The 20,110-nt window shown below is 45.4% G+C and overlaps 1 protein-coding gene across 1 annotated transcript in view; it reads right to left on the reverse strand.

Annotated features, from left to right (window-relative positions):
* Positions 1-360: 360 nt before the first annotated feature.
* notum1a (notum, palmitoleoyl-protein carboxylesterase a) overlaps positions 361-20,110 on the reverse strand; it is a 51,911-nt gene continuing 32,161 nt past the window's right edge. Inside the window, exons 7-11 of the mRNA XM_078225728.1 lie at positions 12,250-12,441; positions 11,187-11,287; positions 7,134-7,281; positions 5,090-5,137; positions 361-1,220 (exon numbers count right to left, since the gene is read on the reverse strand). Of these exons, the coding sequence (XP_078081854.1) occupies positions 914-1,220; positions 5,090-5,137; positions 7,134-7,281; positions 11,187-11,287; positions 12,250-12,441 (796 nt within the window). The 3' untranslated portion in view covers positions 361-913. The remainder of the gene's footprint in view (positions 1,221-5,089; positions 5,138-7,133; positions 7,282-11,186; positions 11,288-12,249; positions 12,442-20,110) is intronic.

Genomic DNA, 20,110 nt, shown 5'->3' on the forward strand with positions numbered 1-20,110 from the left:
TCCATTCCCAGGCTGCTCATGTGACTCATGTGAAGTTACTGTGAAAATCCCCTAGTCGCCACACTCCGGCACCTGTTCGGGTACATGGAGGGAGAATTTAGCATGGCAATGCATCTAACCAGTACATCTTTTGGAGTGTGGGAGGAAACCAGAGCACCTGGAGGAAACCCACGCAGACACGGGGAGAACGTGCAGACTCCACACAGACAGTGACCCAAGCCGGGAATCGAACCCAGGTCCCTGGCACTGTGAGACAGCAGCGCTAACCACTGTGCCATCTGTGCAAGATAGGGCCTGTAAGTGAACGCGACAAGTCTTAAGTCCCCCCAGTGTTCAGATACCAACACAACGCACCCAAGTGGTTGTCATAAGATTGTTTTAATTCCATTACAAAAAAAACATGCGATTAGGAGACGGTATTTACAATTTATAAAGAAAGATATTTAGCTCTCTGCCTGCATAACACTTATAAATATGATTTACATAATAAAATAAATATGTAAAATTACCAACTTAGCACGGGTTTAAGTTTGTTAAAATATACACAGCATTATAGTTTGCATCAGTTTTGACCGTAGCATTTCCTGCTTGAATCCCACTATCCTGTTGTTAACTGAAAGGGAGAGGAATCCGTTTTCTGTGTTTTATCTTCTGGGTTTTATGATCCGATCGGTGAGGACCCTCCGTTACGGAGAAAGACGGACCGTCTTTCTTTCATTTTTCATTGATCACTCCAGTGCTTTCCACCACTTTGTATTTTGTTTGTGTCCTTGCAGGTTTTGTTTGTGAGAGATTGTCGAGTTCCCGTCGGGAATGCCTGCCCTTGCTCCTCCATTGCGCGTGGACTTCCCATCTTCTCTTATAAACGCACTCAAAAAAAAAAGTCCCGTCAGTCCCGCTTGGGGCGGACACTTTAGCTCCCGCTGCTCAGCATTCCGAGTAGTTTGCTAACCTCCATGCCTTGCTGCTGAGCCATCTTCTGTATGTCGAACCCCATGTGCATTAGGAACTGTATAACAGTCATCTCCTGACCCGAGTACTGGTCTCTGATGGTGGGACAGGTCGGGTTACAGTGCGGCCAGTGACAGCCGTCAGTCAGGTGGATGGGACAGCCCTTCATTGAGTTCTTGCCATTCCTGTTCGCGTCTTGGAGGCTCCGATCCCAGCAGTGCAGTGCCCGGGGTAGGGAAATCCCCTTCACCTGAAGGTTCAACCAATAGCTGGAAGCGAAATGTGAAATGTAACGTTACACTTGGAAAGGGACATTGACGCATTTTCCACAAACAGCCTCCAGGTGATACTTCCTCACTCCCACCCTCCCATCCGATTTCCATTTTATCAATGTCCAGTATGGTTTGATTGAAACATGCAAGATCCTGAGGGGGCTTGATGGGGTGGATGTGGGGGTGGGGGTGGAGTGGGGTGGGGGAGGTGGGGGGAAGAGGATGTTTCCTCTTGTGGGAGAATCTAGAACTAGGGGTCACTGTTTTACAAATAAGGGGCCTCCCCATTTAAAACGGAGGTGAGATAAAATTTTCTCTCTCAGAGGGTTGAGAGTCTCTGAAACTCTCTTCCTGAGAAGTTGGTGGAAGCAGTGTCTTTGAATAATTTTAAGGCAGAGGTGGGTAGATTCTTGGCAAGCAAGGGGGGGTGATAGGTTATCGGGGGTAGGCAGGATGCAAATTCGTGGTTCTCAGATCAGCCATGATCTTATTAGCTGGCAGAGCAGGCTCGAGTACCTGAATGTTTTAAGTTTAAGTTTAAAGTTTGTTTATTAGTGTCACAAGGAGGCTTACATTAAACACTGTAATGAAGTTACTGTGAATATAGTGTATACACACTATATAGTGTATAACATCTGGACAGTGAGGATGGCGTATAACATCTGGACAGTGAGGACGGTGTATAACATCTGGACAGTGAGGACAGTATATAATAACTGGACAGTGAGGACGGAGTATAACATCTGGACAGTGAGGACGGAGTATAACATCTGGACAGTGAGGGTGGTGTATAACATCTGGACAGTGAGGACATTGTATGACATCTGTACAGTGAGGACAGTGTATAACATCTGGACAGTGAGGACAGTGTATAACATCTGGACAGTGAGGACAGTGTATAACATCTGTATAGTGAGGACAGTGTATAACATCTGTACAGTGAGGACGGTGCACAACATCTGGACAGTGAGGGCAGTGTATAACATCTGGACAGTGAGGACGGTGTATAACATCTGGACAGTGAGGGTGGTGTATAACATCTGGACAGTGAGGGTGGTGCATAACATCTGGACAGTGAGGGTGATGCATAACATCTGGACAGTGAGGGTGGTGGCTGGCTTTTAGAATGTGGAGGGCACTCATTAGACGCAAATATTCGACAGGCAATTTTGAAAAAACATATTCTACTTTTCTGAAGAATATTTCTTGTATTTTCACCTATCCCTTTGCCTTCTTGTCTGAAGAGTCACTGTCGGCCACTGTTCAGAAGATCGTTAGATTGTAATAAGAATTTAGAATACTTGTAGATCTTTCTCTTCCCTGAACCAGAGACACAAAGTACCCTCACTACTTTTTTATTGGATGTGGAGCCAGGGGATAAGAGAATGTGAATGTAAGATATCGAAGGGCTTAGATTAGGGCTCAGTACATGGGAAATAAGAATCTCCAAGAGGAATTCCAAATACAATAATGATCGCTCTAAGTTAAAGAGCAAGGATAGAAAGAATATCTCGAAAAACATACATCTCTCTTAAGCAGGATTCAGAGATTTGGATTCGAAAGCCGCCTCGGATAAATAATCTATTCTCCTTTTGGGGATAGCGATCATAATTCTATCTCCTTCACGATAGCATTGGAAAGAGATAGGATCAGGCAGGCTAGGAAAGTGTTTCTCTGGAGTAAAGGGAAATACAGTGTCATCAGGGAGGAAATTAGACGGGTAAATTGGAAGGAGGCATTCTTGGGGAAAAGTACCGAAGGAAAGTGGAGGATTTTCAAGGAATGTTTGTCTGGAGCTCTGCATGACAACGTTCCGATGAGACAGGGGGGTGTTGGTAGGGTACGGGAACCGTGGTGCACGAAGGTTGTGATGAACCTGGTGAATAAGAAAAGCGAGGCGTACAGAAGGTTCAGAGAGCTAGGAGGTGTTAAGGATTTAGAGGAGTATACGGGATGTAGGAAGGAGCTTAAGAAGGAAATTAGGAGAGTGAGAAGGGGTCATGAGAAGGCCTTGGCGGGTAAGATTAAGGAGAATCCCAAGGCTTTCTACAAATATGTCAAGAGTAAAAGGATGAGATGTGAAGGCATAGGACCCTTAAAAGGTGAAGGGGGAAAAGTTTGTGTGGAACCGTTAGAAATGGCGGAGCTGCTTAATGAATACTTTACCTCGGTATTCACGGTGGAAAGGGATCTGGGTGGTTGTACTGCTGGTTTGCGGTGGACAGAAAGGATCGAGCATGTGGACATAAAGAAAGAGGATGTGTTGGAACTATTGAATGGCATCAAGGTTGGTAAGTCGCCGGGACCGGATGGGATGTATCCCAGGTTACTGTGGGAGGCGAGGGAGGAGATTGCGGAGCCTTTGGCGATGATCTTTGCATCGTCGATGGAGACGGGAGAGGTTCCGGAGGATTGGAGGATTGCAGATGTGGTCCCTATATTCAAGAAAGGGAACAGGGACAGCCCGGGAAATTACCGACCGGTGAGTCTAACCTCAGTGGTTGGTAAGTTGATGGAGAGGATCCTGAGAGACAGGATTTATGATCATCTAGAGAAGTTTAGTATGATCAAAAGTAGTCAGCACGGCTTTGTCAAGGGCAGGTCGTGCCTTACGAGCCTGGTTGAGTTCTTTGAAAATGTGACCAAACACATTGACGAAGGAAGAGCGGTGGATGTGGTCTATATGGACTTCAGCAAGGCGTTCGATAAGGTCCCCCATGCAAGACTTCTTGAGAAAGTGAGAGGGCATGGGATCCAAGGGGCTGTTGCCTTGTGGATCCAGAACTGGCTTGCCTGCAGAAGGCAGAGAGTGGCTGTGGAGGGGTCTTTCTCTGCATGGAGGTCAGTGACCAGTGGAGTGCCCCAGGGATCTGTTCTGGGACCCTTGCTGTTTGTCATTTTCATAAATGACCTGGATGAGGAAGTGGAGGGATGGGTTGGTAAGTTTGCTGACAACACCAAGGTAGGTGGTGTTGTGGATAGTTTGGAGGGATGTCAGAAGTTGCAGCGAGACATAGATAGAATGCAAGACTGGGCGGAGAAGTGGCAGATGGACTTCAACCCGGATAAGTGTGTGGTGATCCATTTTAGCAGATCCAATGGGATGAAGCAGCAGTATAATATGAAGGGTACCATTCTTAGCAGTGTAGAGGATCAGAAGGACCTTGGGGTCCGGGTCCATAGGACTCTTAAATCGGCCTCGCAGGTGGAGGATGCGGTCAAGAAGGCGTACGGCGTACTGGCCTTCATTAATCGAGGGATTGAGTTTAGGAGTCGGGAGATAATGCTGCAGCTTTATAGGACCCTGGTTAGACCCCACTTGGAGTACTGCGCGCAGTTCTGGTCACCTCATTACAGGAAAGATGTTGAAGCCATTGAAAGGGTGCAGAGGAGATTTACAAGGATGTTGCCTGGATTGGGGGGCATGCCTTATGAGGATAGGTTGAGGGAGCTTGGTCTCTTCTCCCTGGAGAGACGCAGGATGAGAGGTGACCTGATAGAGGTTTACAAGATGTTGAGAGGTCTGGATAGGGTAGACTCTCAGAGGCTATTTCCAAGGGCTGAAATGGTTGCTACGAGAGGACACAGGTTTAAGGTGCTGGGGGGTAGGTACAGAGGAGATGTCAGGGGTAAGTTTTTCACTCAGAGGGTGGTGGGTGAGTGGAATCGGCTGACGTCGGTGGTGGTGGAGGCAAACTCGTTGGGGTCTTTTAAGAGACTTCTGGATGAGTACATGGGATTTAATGGGATTGAGGGCTATAGATAGGCCTAGAGGTGGGGATGTGATCGGCGCAACTTGTGGGCCGAAGGGCCTGTTTGTGCTGTGGCTTTCTATGTTCTATGTTTGCTCCCTTTTTATATCTTACCTTTTGGTGATAACTTCGTGGGACAAACATGCAGGTGCAAAAACAGCCCTGAAATCAGAAAAGATATTCAAATTACCTGCATTGTAGCATAAAGTTCATGTACAACTCATTAAAAAAAATACTGCAGATGCTGGAAATCTGAAATAAAAACAAGAGAATGCTGGAAAGACTCAGCAGGTTTGGCAGCATCTGTGGAGAGAGAAACAGTTAACTTTTCGAGTCCATATGACTCCTAATACGGTTCTGAAAAAATCACCTGATGAAGGGGCAGCACTCTGAAAGCTCGTGCTACCAAATAAACCTTTTGGGCTTTAATCTAATGTTGTGAGACTTCTTACTTCTTGAAATAAAGACATCACAGAAGTATGCTGGATTCAAGACAGTGTTTACTGATGTGAATTTACCTTATTTGTCACAGTCTCCCAGAAAAACAAATTGGTGAAACGATTAACTCATTTTAAAAAGGAGTAAGCTAAATATATTTTTAGGAACGGATAGCAGATCAAAGATCGGAATAGGCTTAGATCAAAAGAAAAATATATGTGAGGAAGGCAATCCAGGATAATCTTTGCCACGATAGTTTCCTCGAACAGTATGTAATGGAACCTACGAGGGAGCAAGCTATCCTAGATCTGGTCCTGTGTAATGAGACAGGAATAATTAATGATCTCACAGTTAGGGCTCCTCTTGGAAGGAGCGATCACAGTGTGGCTGAGTTTAAGATACAGATGGAGCGTGAGTAGGTAAAATCCAATACCTGTATCTTGTGCTTAAACAAAGGAGTCTACAATGGGATGAGGGAGGAGTTGGCTAAGGTAGACTGGGGAGCAAAGACTTTATGGTTTGACAATTGAGGAACAGTGGAGGACTTTCAAAGCGATCTTTCACAGTGCTCAGCAAAAGTATATACCAGTGATAAGGAAGGACTGTAGAAACAGGGATAATCAGCCATGGATATCTAAGGGAATAAAGGAGGGTATCAAATTGAAAGAAAATGCATACAAAGTGGCAAAGATTAGTGGAAAACTAGAGGATTGGGAAATCTTTAAAGGTCAACAGAAAGCCACGCAAAAAGCTATAAAGAAAAGTAAGATAGATTATGAGAGTAAATGAGCTCAGAATATAAAAACAGCAAAACTTTCTCCAAATATATAAAATGAAAAACAGTGGCTAAGGTGAACATTGATCCTTTAGAGGATGAGAAGGGGGATTTAATAACAGGAAATGAGGAAATGGCTGAGGCATTGAACAGGTATTTTGTGTTGGTCTTCACAGTGGAAGACACAAATAACATGCCAAAAATTGATGACAGGAAGGCTATGGCAGGTGAGGACCTAGAAATGATCATTATCACTAAAGAAGTAGTGTTGGGCAAGTTAATGGGGCTCAAGGTAGACAAGTCTCCTGGCCCTGATGGAATGCATCCCAGGGTACTAAAAGAGACTGTGGGGGAAATAGTAAATGAACTAGTGGTAATTTACCAAAATTTGCTGGACTCTGGGTGGTTCCCGCAGATTGGAAAATAGCAAATGTGACGCCACTGTTTAAAAAAGGAGGTAGACAAAAGGCGGGTAACTATAGGCCGGTTAGCTTAACTTCTGTAGTGGGGAAAATGCTGGAATTTATCATCAAGGAAGAAATAGCGAGACATGCTTATGCACAGTAATATAATAAGAGACAGTGACCCAAGTTGGGAATCGAACCCAGGTCCCTGGCGCTGTGAGACAGCAGTGCCAACCGCTGTGCCACCCTGTGCGGAGATTGCACATTCTCCCCGTTTCCGTGTGGGTTTCTTCCAGGTGCTCTGGTTTCCTCCCACAGTCCAAAGCTATGTGGGTTAGGTGGATTGGCCATGCTAAATTGCCCCTTAGTGTCAGGGGGGGGGGGGACTAGCTAGGGTAAATGCATGGGGTTATGGGGATAGGGCCTGAGTGGGATTGTGTTCAGTGCAGACTCGATGGGCTGAATGGCCTCCTTCTGCTCTGTAGGATTCTCTGATTCTATGATTTAACACGCTCAGTGTGTTGTAGATGACAGAACTTACGGTACATCCTTAAGAGTATTTTTCAGCTCTCGTCCCAGGTTCTGAATGTAGTTCCACTGTCCTTCTTGAACAGGCTGGCCGGTGAGATGCACATTATCAACCGTGAGCTGCGCTTCGTCAAAGAGCCACTGGACTACAAACAACGGACCTTGGAAAGAAACCAAACAAAGTTAGATTCCTTGTGACTATTCTCCATTATTCCACTGCTTCAGAAATACCTCTCTGTCCGGTCAATGCGTATGGAGGAGGAACATTACGAGAGGCTGGGGTTAAACCCGGATGTCCCAATCAAATGGTAAAACCTTAAACCCGTTATTTATAAATGCACTGGGACTCCAATTACTGAGTTATCTGGTTCCCTACAACAGAAATTGGACAGCCGGGAAAAAGACCATTCGGCCCATCATGATGGTGGTGGAGCTTTCAAAAGACCTATCCAATTAGTTCCATCAGCCTCCCCCATCTTCTTTCCCTATTGCCCCAATTTCGTTCTTTGAGTTACCACTCAATTAGCTTTCTGCACATTTTCAGGCAGTGCGTTCCATATCAGATCACAAGCTATTGCGTAAAATAAATTCTCATCTTTGGTTCTTTTGCGAATGATCTTGAATCTGTTTCCTCTCATTTCTGACCCTCCAGTGAGAACAGTTTTTCACTCACATTTAATCAGTCAATCAGAACCCCTCATAATTTTGAAGAGTTAAACCCTGATCTTCTGCAGAACACTTGGACGATCAGAGAATCCTACAGTGCAGAAGGAGGCCATTCAGCCCATTGAGTCTGCACCGACCGCAATCCCACCCAGGCCGTTTCAATAGCATTCTCTGACTTGATGCCATGGGCCTTGTTACTTTAACTTTGATCTTGGGATTTGGCCAATTCTGGTGAGGGCACATTTTATTGCCCAATGCAAAGTGTCTTGCGAGGTCACTTCATTAAACATTAAGAACCATTCACAAAGTGCAGGACTGAAATGATAGGTAGGCCAGAGAGAGTACAAGTGACAGGTATAACAGCAAAACACTACGGATGCTGGAGATCTAACAGCAAAACAGAAGGTGCTGGAAAACCTCAGCATCTGTGGAGAGAGGAGTGTTAATGTTTCAAGTCCAATGTGACTCTTTTTCAGTATACCTTTGTTCAGTCCATAAGCATTACCCCGAGCTTCTGGTCATTTGCCATTTCAAATCATCACCTCGCTCTTGTTCACGCTTCTGTCCTCAGCTTCTGTAATGTTTTTAGTGAAGCCCAACGCAAGCTGGAGAAACAGCACCTCATCTTCCAATTGAACGCTTTACAGCCTTCCGGACTCAACATCGGGTTCAACAATTTCAGGCCATGAACTCTATCCTCCATTTTGACTTTTCAACCTCTCAAGTATCTTGTTCTCATGCTTTTGCTTTCGGACAGTGCTGACATTTATTCAGCCAATAACGCATTCTGCTATTTGGCTTTCAAACAACACTGACCTTTATTCTGATATTAACACTTGCTGCTATTTTGCTTTCAGACAACACTGACCTTTACTCTGCTCTTAACACATTCTGTTATTTTGCTGTCAAAGAGTGCTGTCTTTTATTCTGCTGTTAACACCTATCCTGGACCAATGCTTTGTGTCTTTAATATTCTCATTATCACTCCCTCTGCCTTATGTTCCAGGACATCTTTGTTCTTTAATCTCTCCCGCCCTCTAACCTATCCCTGACCTTCCCTTATTTTCTATCATAGAGTCATAGAGGTTTACAGCATGGAAACAAGCCCTTCGGCCCAACTTGTCCACGCCGCCCTTTTTTTTAAAAAACCCCTAAGCTATTCCCAATTGCCTGCATTTGGCCCATATCCTTCTATACCCATTGTACCCATGTAACTGTCTAAATGCTTTTTAAAAGATGAAATTGTACCCGCCTCTACTACTACTTCTGGCAGCTTGTTCCAGACACTCACCACCCTCTGTGTGAAAAAATGGCCCCTCTGGACACTTTTGTATCTCTCCTCTCTCACCTTTAACCTATGCCCTCTAGTTTTAGACTCCCCTACCTTTGGGAAAAGATATTAATTATCTACCTTGTATATATTATATATATTATCTACCTTGCCCTTCATTATTTTATAGACCTCTATAAGTTCACCCCTCAGCCTTCTACGCTCCAGAGAAAAAAGTCCCAGTCTATTCAGCCTCTCTTTATAACTCAATCCATCAAGTCCCGGTAGCATCCTAGTAAATCTTTTCTGCACTCTTTCTAGTTTAATAATATCCTTTCTATAATAGGGTGACCAGAACTGCACACAGTATTCCAAGTGTGGCCTCACCAATGTCTTGTACAACTTCAACAAGACGTCCCAACTCCTGTATTCAATGTTCTGACCAATGAAACCAAGCATACCGAATGCCTTCTTCACCACTCTGTCCACTTTCAAGGAGCTATGAACATGTACTCCTAGATCTCTTGGACCCCTAGATCTCTATCTGTCCCTTCCCCCTCCTTTCAACAGCAGAAAACCCATCACCTTCTTATCTGTCCCAGGGCTCAAAGAAGAAGAGTTTATTGGACTCAGAACATTAACCCTGTTTCTCTGGCCACAGATGCTACCAGACATATTGAGGTTTCCAACACTTCCTGTTTTTATTACGAGTGACAGGTTCCCTTCTCTGAAGGATATTGATGAACCAGCTAGCTTTTACAACAATCCAATATCTTTATCACCACTATTTTTCTATTTTGAGTTCACACATTATGAACTTATTAAATTAAAATTGCCAATTTAGACATGAGCTCACAAACTTTAAGTTACAAGTTGACTACACCACGGTACTCGCAGTGAAGGTGTTAACCTATCCAAAGCAATTGGATAAATGTTGCTGTCAAAGTAACAGAAAGAGAAAGAACCAACACAGAAAATGTTGGAAAATCTCAGCAGGTCTGACAGCATCTGTAGAGAGAGACCCTTGGAGGGCACAGTGGCACAGTGGTTAGCACTGCTACCTCACATCACCAGGGACCCGGGTTCGACTTCCGGCTTGGGTCACAGTGCGGAGTCTGCATGTTCTCCCCGTGTCTGTGTGGGTTTCCTCCGGGTGCTCCGGATTCATCCCACAGTCTGAAAGTCGTGTTGGTTAGGGTGCATTGGCCGTGCTAAATTCTCCCTCAGTGTACCCGAACAGGTGCCGGAGTGTGGCAACTCGGGGATTTTCACAGTAACTTCATTGCAGTGTTAATGTAAACCTACTTGTGACACTAATAAATAAACATAATGAATCCTCTGCAAATGTTGTGACTTTGAAATCCTATCTCAAATAAATCTGCCTGTGTTCTGATACTTAAAGTTTTATGTATTAGTCACAAGTAAGGCTTACATTAACACTGCAATGAAGTTACTGTGAAATTCCCCTAGTCACCACACTCTGTTTGGGTCAATGTACCGAACCAGCATGTCTTGCAGAGTGTGGGAGGAAACCGGAGCACCCAGAGGAAACCCACGCAGACACGGGGAGAACGTTCAAACTCCTCACAGACAGTGACCCAAGCCGGGAATCGAACCCGGGTCCCTAGCGCTGTGAGACAGCAATGCTAACCACTGTGCCACCGTGCCGCCCTACTTAAGCATTATTGTAATAGATAGGCAGCGGAGTGTGGTGACTAGTGTTAACATTGCAGTGTTAATGTAAGCCTCCTTGTGACACTAATAAATAAATTAAACTTATCCAGACTCGAAACACTGGCTCTATTCTCTCTGCACAGATGCTGAGAGACCTGCTGAGATTTTCCAGCAGTTTTTTGCTTTTGTTTCAGATTCCAGCGTCCTCAGTATTTTGCTTTAATATTAGAAAGAGAAAGAATGCGGGTGGAGTTGGACAGATCCACCTTTATAACTCATTTCCTTCTCTTTGATGCTAAGTTACAATTCTCACAGTATTCAGATCAGAAGAGCACATATATCATTGGGAAATTGGAGGGTTATTTGAGTCTCCTGCAGCCAGAGTTATCCTGGATCATCAAAAGCTGTTTTATGGATCAGGTAGAGTTTGATATTGTTTATTTTTCAAAAACTTACTTCTTAGAGTTGGATATATTTTATATCCAAAGAAACAGTTCCACTCTTCCCCTTCTCTGAACTGCTGCTTGCAAAGTTCAGGTACAACTCCATTCCAGTATCTGAAAACATTAAGGGTGTGTTTCATTATTTCACACTATCACACCAACTCAAACATTCAGATCAACCCACAGAGAAGAGGCAAGGATTTCCTGGGACTAAATAAAGGAATCTGTGTGACAATCAGCCTGCAGAGATCCCGCAGCTATGGAATATTAGTATGATGCTGGCTCCTAAACACTGTTCAGAGAACATACAAACACGAGCAGGCCATTCAGCCCCCACCATGTGTACTGTCATTCAAATTAGACCAAGGCTGATCTGTGTCTAACCTCCATTTCACCTGCCCTTACCCAATAACCTTTAATACCTCTGTCCCCCTCTCTGTTTCATTAGAATCATAGAATCCCTACAGTGCAGTACAAAGCCATTCGGCCCATCGAGTGTGCACTGACTTCCTGACAGAGTATCTTACACAGGGCCGATCCCTGTAATCCCACATATTTACCCCACTAATCATAGATCATAGAATCTACAGGGCACAAGGAGGCCATCGAGCCTACACTGACAACAATCCCACACAGGTCCTGTTCTATCCCTGTAATCCCCTACATATTTACCCTCCTAATTCCCCTGACATTAAGGGGCAATTTATCATGGCCAATGCACCTAACCTGCATGCCTTTGGATTGTGGGAGGAAGCTGGAGTACCCGGAGGAGACCCAAGCAGACATGGGGAGAATGTGCAAACTCCGCACAGATAGTGACCCAAGCCAGGAATTTGAACTCAGATTCCTGGCGCTGTGAGGCAGCAGTGCTAACCACTGTGCCACCGTGCCGCCCTGTCATGGAATCATGGAATTGCAATTATCAACAAGGGACTGACCAGGAAATAAACCAGAACTAAACATCATGTCCCATTCCTATCCCACGATATATGGGCCGAATGGCCTCCTTCTGCACTGTTAGATTCTGTGATTCTATAAACTCACAAGGCAAAGGGAATGAATACGACAAGTCCTACCTTATTCCTTTCTTGATTGCTTCAGTGGGGGCGCACGATATCGTGTCAATGCAGTCGGTCCTTTGGTATTGTTTGTTGTCCAGGAACCAGCCGGAATCAGCCAGACCTCGAACCTGCACTCCGTGGACACCCAACTCTTCGAGCTGTTCGGCTACCCTGTCGACATTCAGGAGGACCCCTGTCCCGCCAGCACTAAACAAACAGGCAAGCACTCCCATCAATAATACTATCGTGAAAGAAAGGAAAACAGAACCTGCATTTAAATCGGGCCTTTCATGACCTCGAGATGTGCCAAATAGATTACTTCTAAAAAGTGTAGACGCCATTGTGATGTAGATACCATGACATGCACAGCAAGATCCCATGTACCATCTGATTGTTAGTTACCAGTTGAGGGTAAATGAAAGCCAGAATGCCCCCTGCTCTTCTTCAAATTAACAGCACGACATCTCCTACACCCACCTGAAAGGCCTGACAGGCCCTCACTTTAACTTCTCATTTGAAAGGCAAAAGAATGGTAATAATTTTCCAAAGACAAGTTTCAAATGATTTTGCGTTAAGGTAAGAAGTATGAGGTCTTCATTGTTAAGTTTAAGTTTATTTATTATTCACCACAAGTAAGCTTACATTAACACTGCAATGAAGTTACTGTAAAAATCCTCTAGTCGCCACACTCCGGCGCCTGTTCGGATACACTGAGGGAGAATTTAGCACGGCCAATACACCTAACCAGCACGTCTTTCGGACTGTGGGAGGAAACCGGAGCATCTGAAGGAAACCCATCCAGACACGGGGAGAACGTGCAGTCTCCACGCAGACAGTGATCCACAGCCGGGAATCGAACCTAGGTCCCTGGCACTGTGAGGCAGCAGTGCGAACCACCGTGTCGCCCCCATTGTTAATCCCTTGTCAACATCATTTAGGGAACATACAAGTACATATTGTACTATTAAATATACATTGATGTTCATTCATCCATAAGGACTTCGCAAAGTTTTAAAGTCTTAAAGTTTAAAGTTTATTTATTAGTGTCACAAGTAAGGCTTACATTAACACTGCAATGAAGTTACTGTGGAAATCCCCGAGTCGCCACACTCCGGCTGTTCGGGTACACTGTGGGAGAATTTAGCATGGACAATGCAGCTAACTACCCAGTGGATCAGCACATGCACTGCTTCCCTGGACTATGCAGTATCTGTTACAGGACAACCACATTGAAGAATTCTTCATTAACAAAGGTGATAAGACATTTGTTTAAAATTCCATCTCCAATTATCACATCCTGCGCTGTAAAATAACATGCGTGCTTTGCCTTGTTGATTTAGTCACTTATTTCTGGCAACCCCAGGAATGTCCTTGGATTGAGTTGATGAGGTATCCAAACTGCTCGGAAATGAGTGGCTGAGTAACTCGCCGTTTGATCTAAACTGTATCAGTTTGGAATTGGGAAGAAAAGACCATAAATTAAGTTAAGTTTATTTATTATTACAAGTATGGCTTACAGTAACACCGCAATGAAGTTACTGTGAAATTCCCCTAGTCACCACAGTCCGGCGCCAGTTTGGGTCAATGCACCTAACCAGCACATCTTTCAGACTGTGGGAGCAAACCGGAGCACCCGGAGGGAACCCATGCAGACACGGGGAGAAACGTGCAAACTCCACACGGACAGTGACCCAAGCTGGGAATCGAACCCGGGTCCTTAGCGCTGTGAGGCAGCAGTGCTGACCACTGTGCCATCGTGCCGCCATACTCAGTCCTGAGAATACATCAGGCAATCCTGCCCTCCTGAAGCATTTTGGGGATGTTGCTCTATCTGCAAAAGCTCCAGTAGCTAATGAGAGATCTCCGTTGCCAGTGCTGCAAGTCAGCACAGCAAACATACAACCCATTGGCCAGGCAGTCTGAACCACTACAGACTGCAGTCAGTGTAAAGAGGCAAAATACAAAAATACTGCAACCCAATTTCTTTAAAGTGGGATCGCTGCCACTCTAAAGTTATGCACTACCTCTTTTATCGACGCAGAACAGAATGGCAAAGTGCTGAAGTAAGGAGCTGATGTGGGCTGTGAGGGCGACACATGTGCCATATGCGCGGAGCTCTTCCATGTTCCTGCCGACTCAAAATGCTGACCAGACCTTTTAAACGGCTTCTATTTGGGGCTGGAATGTTAATAGGTTGGGATGGGGAGATGGGAGAGAGATGCTGAGCTGCTCCAAACTTCATTTATTTGGTTTGTGTTTTTTTTTTAATCCACATCTGGAGAGTCATGGGACCCACAAGGAGGTAATTAGGACCACATGGACCATAAAAATAAAAGGCAACAAAGACACACAAGGCTTTGAAGCGGCAGTATGAAAAATGTAACCTAAACTGATCAGAAATGAACGACTTTGAGTAACTCTAAATTTAATCTCAACGGTGTCAGTTCCGAGGACGCGCACAGCTGGTGAAATGGACAGACACGTGGCAAATGAAACTTAATGAAGAGATGTGTGAACTGATACATTTTGGTGGGCGGAATGAGGGGAGGAAGTATAAAATGAAGGGCAAAATTCTAAAAGAGAGCAAGAACTGAAGTGGTGTGCGCGCAAATCATTAAAAGTGGCAGGGCAGGTTCAGAAAGTGGTGTAACTGGGGATACGGGGCTTGATAACTAGAGGCGGATAGCATGAGAGCAAGGCTGTTACGGTGAAGTTTCATGAATCTCTGGTTCGACCCCTAAACTGGAGCATTGTGTCCAATTCTGGGCACTGCAGTTTAGGAAGGATAGGAAGACATTGGAGAGGACGCAGAAAAGATTTACAAGAATGGTTCCACGGATGAGGGACTTCAGTTACGTTGACAGACTGGATCTGGAGTTGTCCACTTTAGAGAAGAGAAGGTGGAGAGGAGACTTTGATAGAGGTTCAAAACTGTAATAAGCTCACAGAAGCAGATGTCCCTTCACCAGAATCCCTTTATTTACAATTCCAACAGTCGTACACAGTGCTATCGGTCAGCAGTCTACCTTTGGGAGTGCCAGAGGAACTGACACTCCCATAGAACCATAGAAAATTACAGCTCAGAAACAGGCCTTTTGGCCCTTCTTGTCTGTGCCGAACCATTTTTTGCCTAGTCCCACTGACCTGCATTTGGACCATATCCCTCCACACCCCTCTTATCCATGAACCCGTCCAAGTTTTTCTTAAATGTTAAAAGTGACCCCGCATTTACCACTTTATCCGGCAGCTCATTCCACACTCCCACCACTCTCTGCGTGAAGAAGCCCCCCCTAATATTCCCTTTAAACTTTTCTCCTTTCACCCTTAACCCATGCCCTCTGGTTTTTTTCTCCCCTAGCCTCAGCGGAAAAAGCCTGCTTGCATTCACTCTATCTATACCCATCAAAATCTTACACACCTCTATCAAATCTCCCCTCAATCTTCTGCGTCCTCTCCCAGTTATATACAAAGTAAAGTCTCCCTGATTGGTCCATCGGTTGGTCCCTTAATCAGGGACATCTTTTGTTGTCCAACCAAATAAATGAAATCAAATTAACTTAGGGACAACTCAAAAGGGGCAGCTCCCTAAAAGGAGGGGAACCGCCCGAAACAAAAGACAAAGTGGAAAGGAAACTTAAAACATCAAATTAAAATGTGATTGAAGGGGTCAATAATACACCCCAGTCCCTGCGGTGCCCAGCGGGTACAGAAGGCATTAGTGGTGCCCTCGGACACCGCATGCTCCCTCTCCAGGGACACCCGGCAGCGAATATAGCCGCGGTAGAGAGGCAGACAGTAAGGTTGGACGACCCTCTCGATCGCCCGCTGCTTGGACCTGTAGATGGCGTGCCTTGCCAGGCCCAGGAGCAGGTTCACGAGGAGGTCCTCCTCCTTCCCTGCCCCCCTCTGCACCGGGTGCCCGTAGATCAGGAGCGTGGGACTGAAGTGCAAACAAAACATCAATAAAAGGTTTTTGAGAAAATTGAAAAGGTTGTGCAGCCCATAACATGAAACATAGACATGGTCCACGGACTCCACAAGGTTACAGAAAGAGCACGCTTGGGAGCCCGTGAACCGGTACAACCTACGATTGTACGGTACCGCCGCGTGCAGCACCCTCCACCCCAGGTCCCCATGATAGTGGGGGGAGATCCCTCCGTAGAGGAAGGCAAAAGTCCCTTCATCAGAATCCTTGTATTTACAATTCCAACAGCGGTACTCAGAGTTCTATCAGTCAGCAGTCCTCCTTCGGGGGTGCCAGAGGAACTGACACACCCAGTTAAATACAAAGTAAAGTCTCCCTGATTGGCCCATCGATTGGCCCCTTATTCAGGGAGTTCATATTCCAATAGGCCAACTTCAATGGCCTGATTAAAGTCATCACAAAAATCATGAGGGGTCTAGACAGGGTAGATATAAGGAGAAACTGTCCACAGTGTCAGAAGGATAGAGGGTCAGAGGACACCAATTCAGGGCGATTGGCAAAAGAACCAAGGGCAACATGAAGAAAAATTATTTTACATAGCGAGCGGTTTGGACCTGGAATATACGCTGCAAAAGAGGCAGATTCAATCGTGGCTTTTTAAAAGGGAATGAAATAGGCTCCTGAATAGAGAAAAAATACAGAGATATAAGGAACGGGTAAGGGGTAGGGAAGAGTTGAGTTGTTCTTGCCGTGAGGCAACATGGGTACAACAGGCCAGCAGGTCTTCTGTGCAGTAATCAGTCTATGATTCTAACTACGGACAAGATTGTGATTATTATTTGGGCAGCAGGGAGTTATTTAAACATCGCTTATGCAACAGAGGGCTAGCAGTTAGACAGCACCACTGTAGACAAACCATTTGCAGAATTTGTACTCCCCATGTCTGTACTTCAAAATATCTCTGTTCTTTCAGTTAGTTCAGACTGCGATAAGTCAGCCCATTGGAACAGTCTGTCCGAAAGGGTGTGCTTAACTCTTCAAAACTCAACGCAGTTCTGTTGGAGACTCTAGTTAGACTGTTACTATTAGACAATTAGTACATTCTGTTAATTTCAGAGTAATTGCTGAAATTGAAGAGTGGAGCGAGACTTTAAAGAAGTCTTTGTGGAAGAGATCGTTTTAACATCTTTCTAATTTGCTCAAAAACAAACTTGTGGCTCAATGCATGGCCACATCAGGTGTGTCCGCAGAACACTGCAACAAAAAGAGGAGGCACGTGTTCTTTCATTCCCTCAGTGTTTGCAAAACCTTTGAGGTGGGTGGAGGGGGGGGGGGGGGGGGGTTTAGATATAAAGTTTATTTATGGCTGTCACAGGTAGGCTTATATTAACACTGTAATGAAGTTACTGTGAAAATCCCCCAGTCGCCCCGCTCTTGCGTCTGTTGGGGTACACTGAGGGAGAATTTAGCATGGTCAACACACCTAGTCTTTCGGGCTGTGGGAGGAAACCACAGTCCAAATTTTCAGACTGAGGGGAAAAACCGGAGCACCCCGAGGAAACCCACGCAGGCTCGGGGAGAATGTTCAGACTCCGCACAGACAGTGACCCAAGCCCAGAACTGAACCCAGGTCCCTGGAGCTGTGAGGCAGCAGTGCTAACCACTGTGCTACCGTGCCGCCCTCATGTCACACTGTGAACAGAATGAATTTACCCCATTTAATAAATTCACATTCTTTAATCTGAAAGCCAGTTTTTCCTATCCTTTCACTAAACTTCCGATTATTTCCAACTACTGATAACATAAAGGGATCTGGGGATAGTGTGGGAAAAAAGGCATTGAAGTGGATCATCAGCCATGGTTTGATTGAATGACAAAGCAGGTTCGATGGGCTGAATGGCCTTCTCTTGCGCCTATGCTGCGAAAGGGATTTGGATTTCCCATGTCTTAAGTGCGTCAACAATGTATAAAGCAAACTGAATATATCTTAGAATCTTAGAAATCCTACAGCACAGAAAGAGGCCATTCGGCCCATTCGAGTCTGCACCGACCACAATCCCACCCAGGCCCTACCCCCATATCCCCACATATTTTACCCACTAATCCCTCTCACCGACGCATCCCAGGACACTAAGGGCAATTTTAGCATGGCCAATCAACCTAACCCGCACATCTTTGGACTGTGGAAGGAAACCGGAGCACCTGGAGGAAACCCATATTAAATAATAGTTGATTTCTTTTAAAGCAAGAGAGGCAAACAGACACAGACCTGCATTTATATAGCGCATTTCACGACCTCAGGATGCCCCAAGATGTTTTACAGGCTCAAAGGGCCGAATGGCCTACTCCTGCTTCTATTTACTATGTTTGTATAAAGCACCCTACATTACAGCAGTGACCACACTTCAAAAAGTACTTAATTAGTTGTAGAGTGCTTTGGAATGTCCTCAGACCATGAAAGGTGCCATATAAATGAAGGTGACGTCACAGGTGGAGAAGGTGGTGAAGATGGCATATGGCATGCTTGCCTTTATAGGACGGCGCATAGAGTATAAAAGTTGGGGTCTGATGTTGCAGATGTATAGAACGTTGGTTTGGCCGCATTTGGAATACTGCGCCCAGTTCTGGTCGCCACACTACCAGAAGGACGTGGAGGCTTTAGCGAGAGTACAGAGGAGGTTTACCAGGATGTTGCCTGGTATGGAGGGGCTTAGTTATGAGGAGAGATTGGGTAAACTGGGGTTGTTCTCCCTGGAAAGACGGAGGATGAGGGGAGACTTAATAGAGGTGTATAAAATTATGAAAAGCATAGATAGGGTGAACGGTGGGAAGCTTTTCCCCAGGTCGGTGGTGACGTTCACGAGGGGTCATTGGTTCAAGGTGAAGGGGGGGAGGTTTAACACAGATATCAGAAGGACATATTTTACACAGAGGGTGGTGAGGGCCTGGAATGCGCTGCCGGGCAAGGTGGTGGAGGCGGACACACTGGGAACGTTTAAGACTTATCTAGATAGCCACATGAACGGAGTGGGAATGGAGGGATACAAAAGAATGGTCTAGTTTGGACCAGGGAGCGGCACGGGCTTGGAGGGCCGAAGGGCCTGTTCCTGTGCTGTATTGTTCTTTGTTCTTTGTAAATGCAAGTGTTCCTTTATTTAAAAGAAGCCACTGATTATTTTATATACACGTTCATCAGCTCCATAGATGTGTCACAAGTCAGTCCCTCAGACTCAGAACCTTGTAAAATTGACAGACATTTATCCATTCCAATACCCGCAAACAAATGAGCTCCATAGGGTGGCACGGTGGCATAGTGGTGAGCACTGCTGCCTCACAGTGCCAGGAACCTGGTTCAATTCCTGGCTTGGGTCTGTGTGGAGTCTGAACATTGTCTCCATGTCTGCGTGGGTTTCCTTTGGGTGTTGCAGTTCCCTCCCACACTCTAAGGTGTGCAGATTAGGTTGATTGGCTATGCTAAATTGCCCCTTAGTGTCAGGGTAAATAAGTGGGATTGTATGTGCCAGAGGTTAGGGGGGTAGGGTCTGGGTGGGATTGTTGTCAGTGCAGGCTCGATGGGCTGAATGGCCTCCTTCTGCACTGTAGGGATTGTTTGTGCCAGAGTATTGATCCAATCAAGAGCCTGGCAGTGCTAACCACTGTCCCACCCTACATGTCTCAGACCTACCTTGATGACTTTCATATCCCTCCCACCCAATTACCTCTCGAGCCTGTTGCCAAACTTGGCCCATTTCATGCTCTGACTGAACTCTGCTCCTTCACCAAAGGGCACCATATTGCTGGACCTGATTCAGGGATTGCAGGTTCCTGACTAAGTCACTTAATATTCACCGGGAAAAATAATGGTGGCACAGCAAACCAGAGCGAAGAACAAAGCACAACCTAGGTGCATTCTCAGTAATTAAAGGACGTGTTGTAATGAAATGAATGATG

This window comes from Mustelus asterias, chromosome 12 (genome assembly GCF_964213995.1).
Source record: "Mustelus asterias chromosome 12, sMusAst1.hap1.1, whole genome shotgun sequence".
NCBI classification, from domain to species: Eukaryota; Metazoa; Chordata; class Chondrichthyes; order Carcharhiniformes; family Triakidae; genus Mustelus; species Mustelus asterias.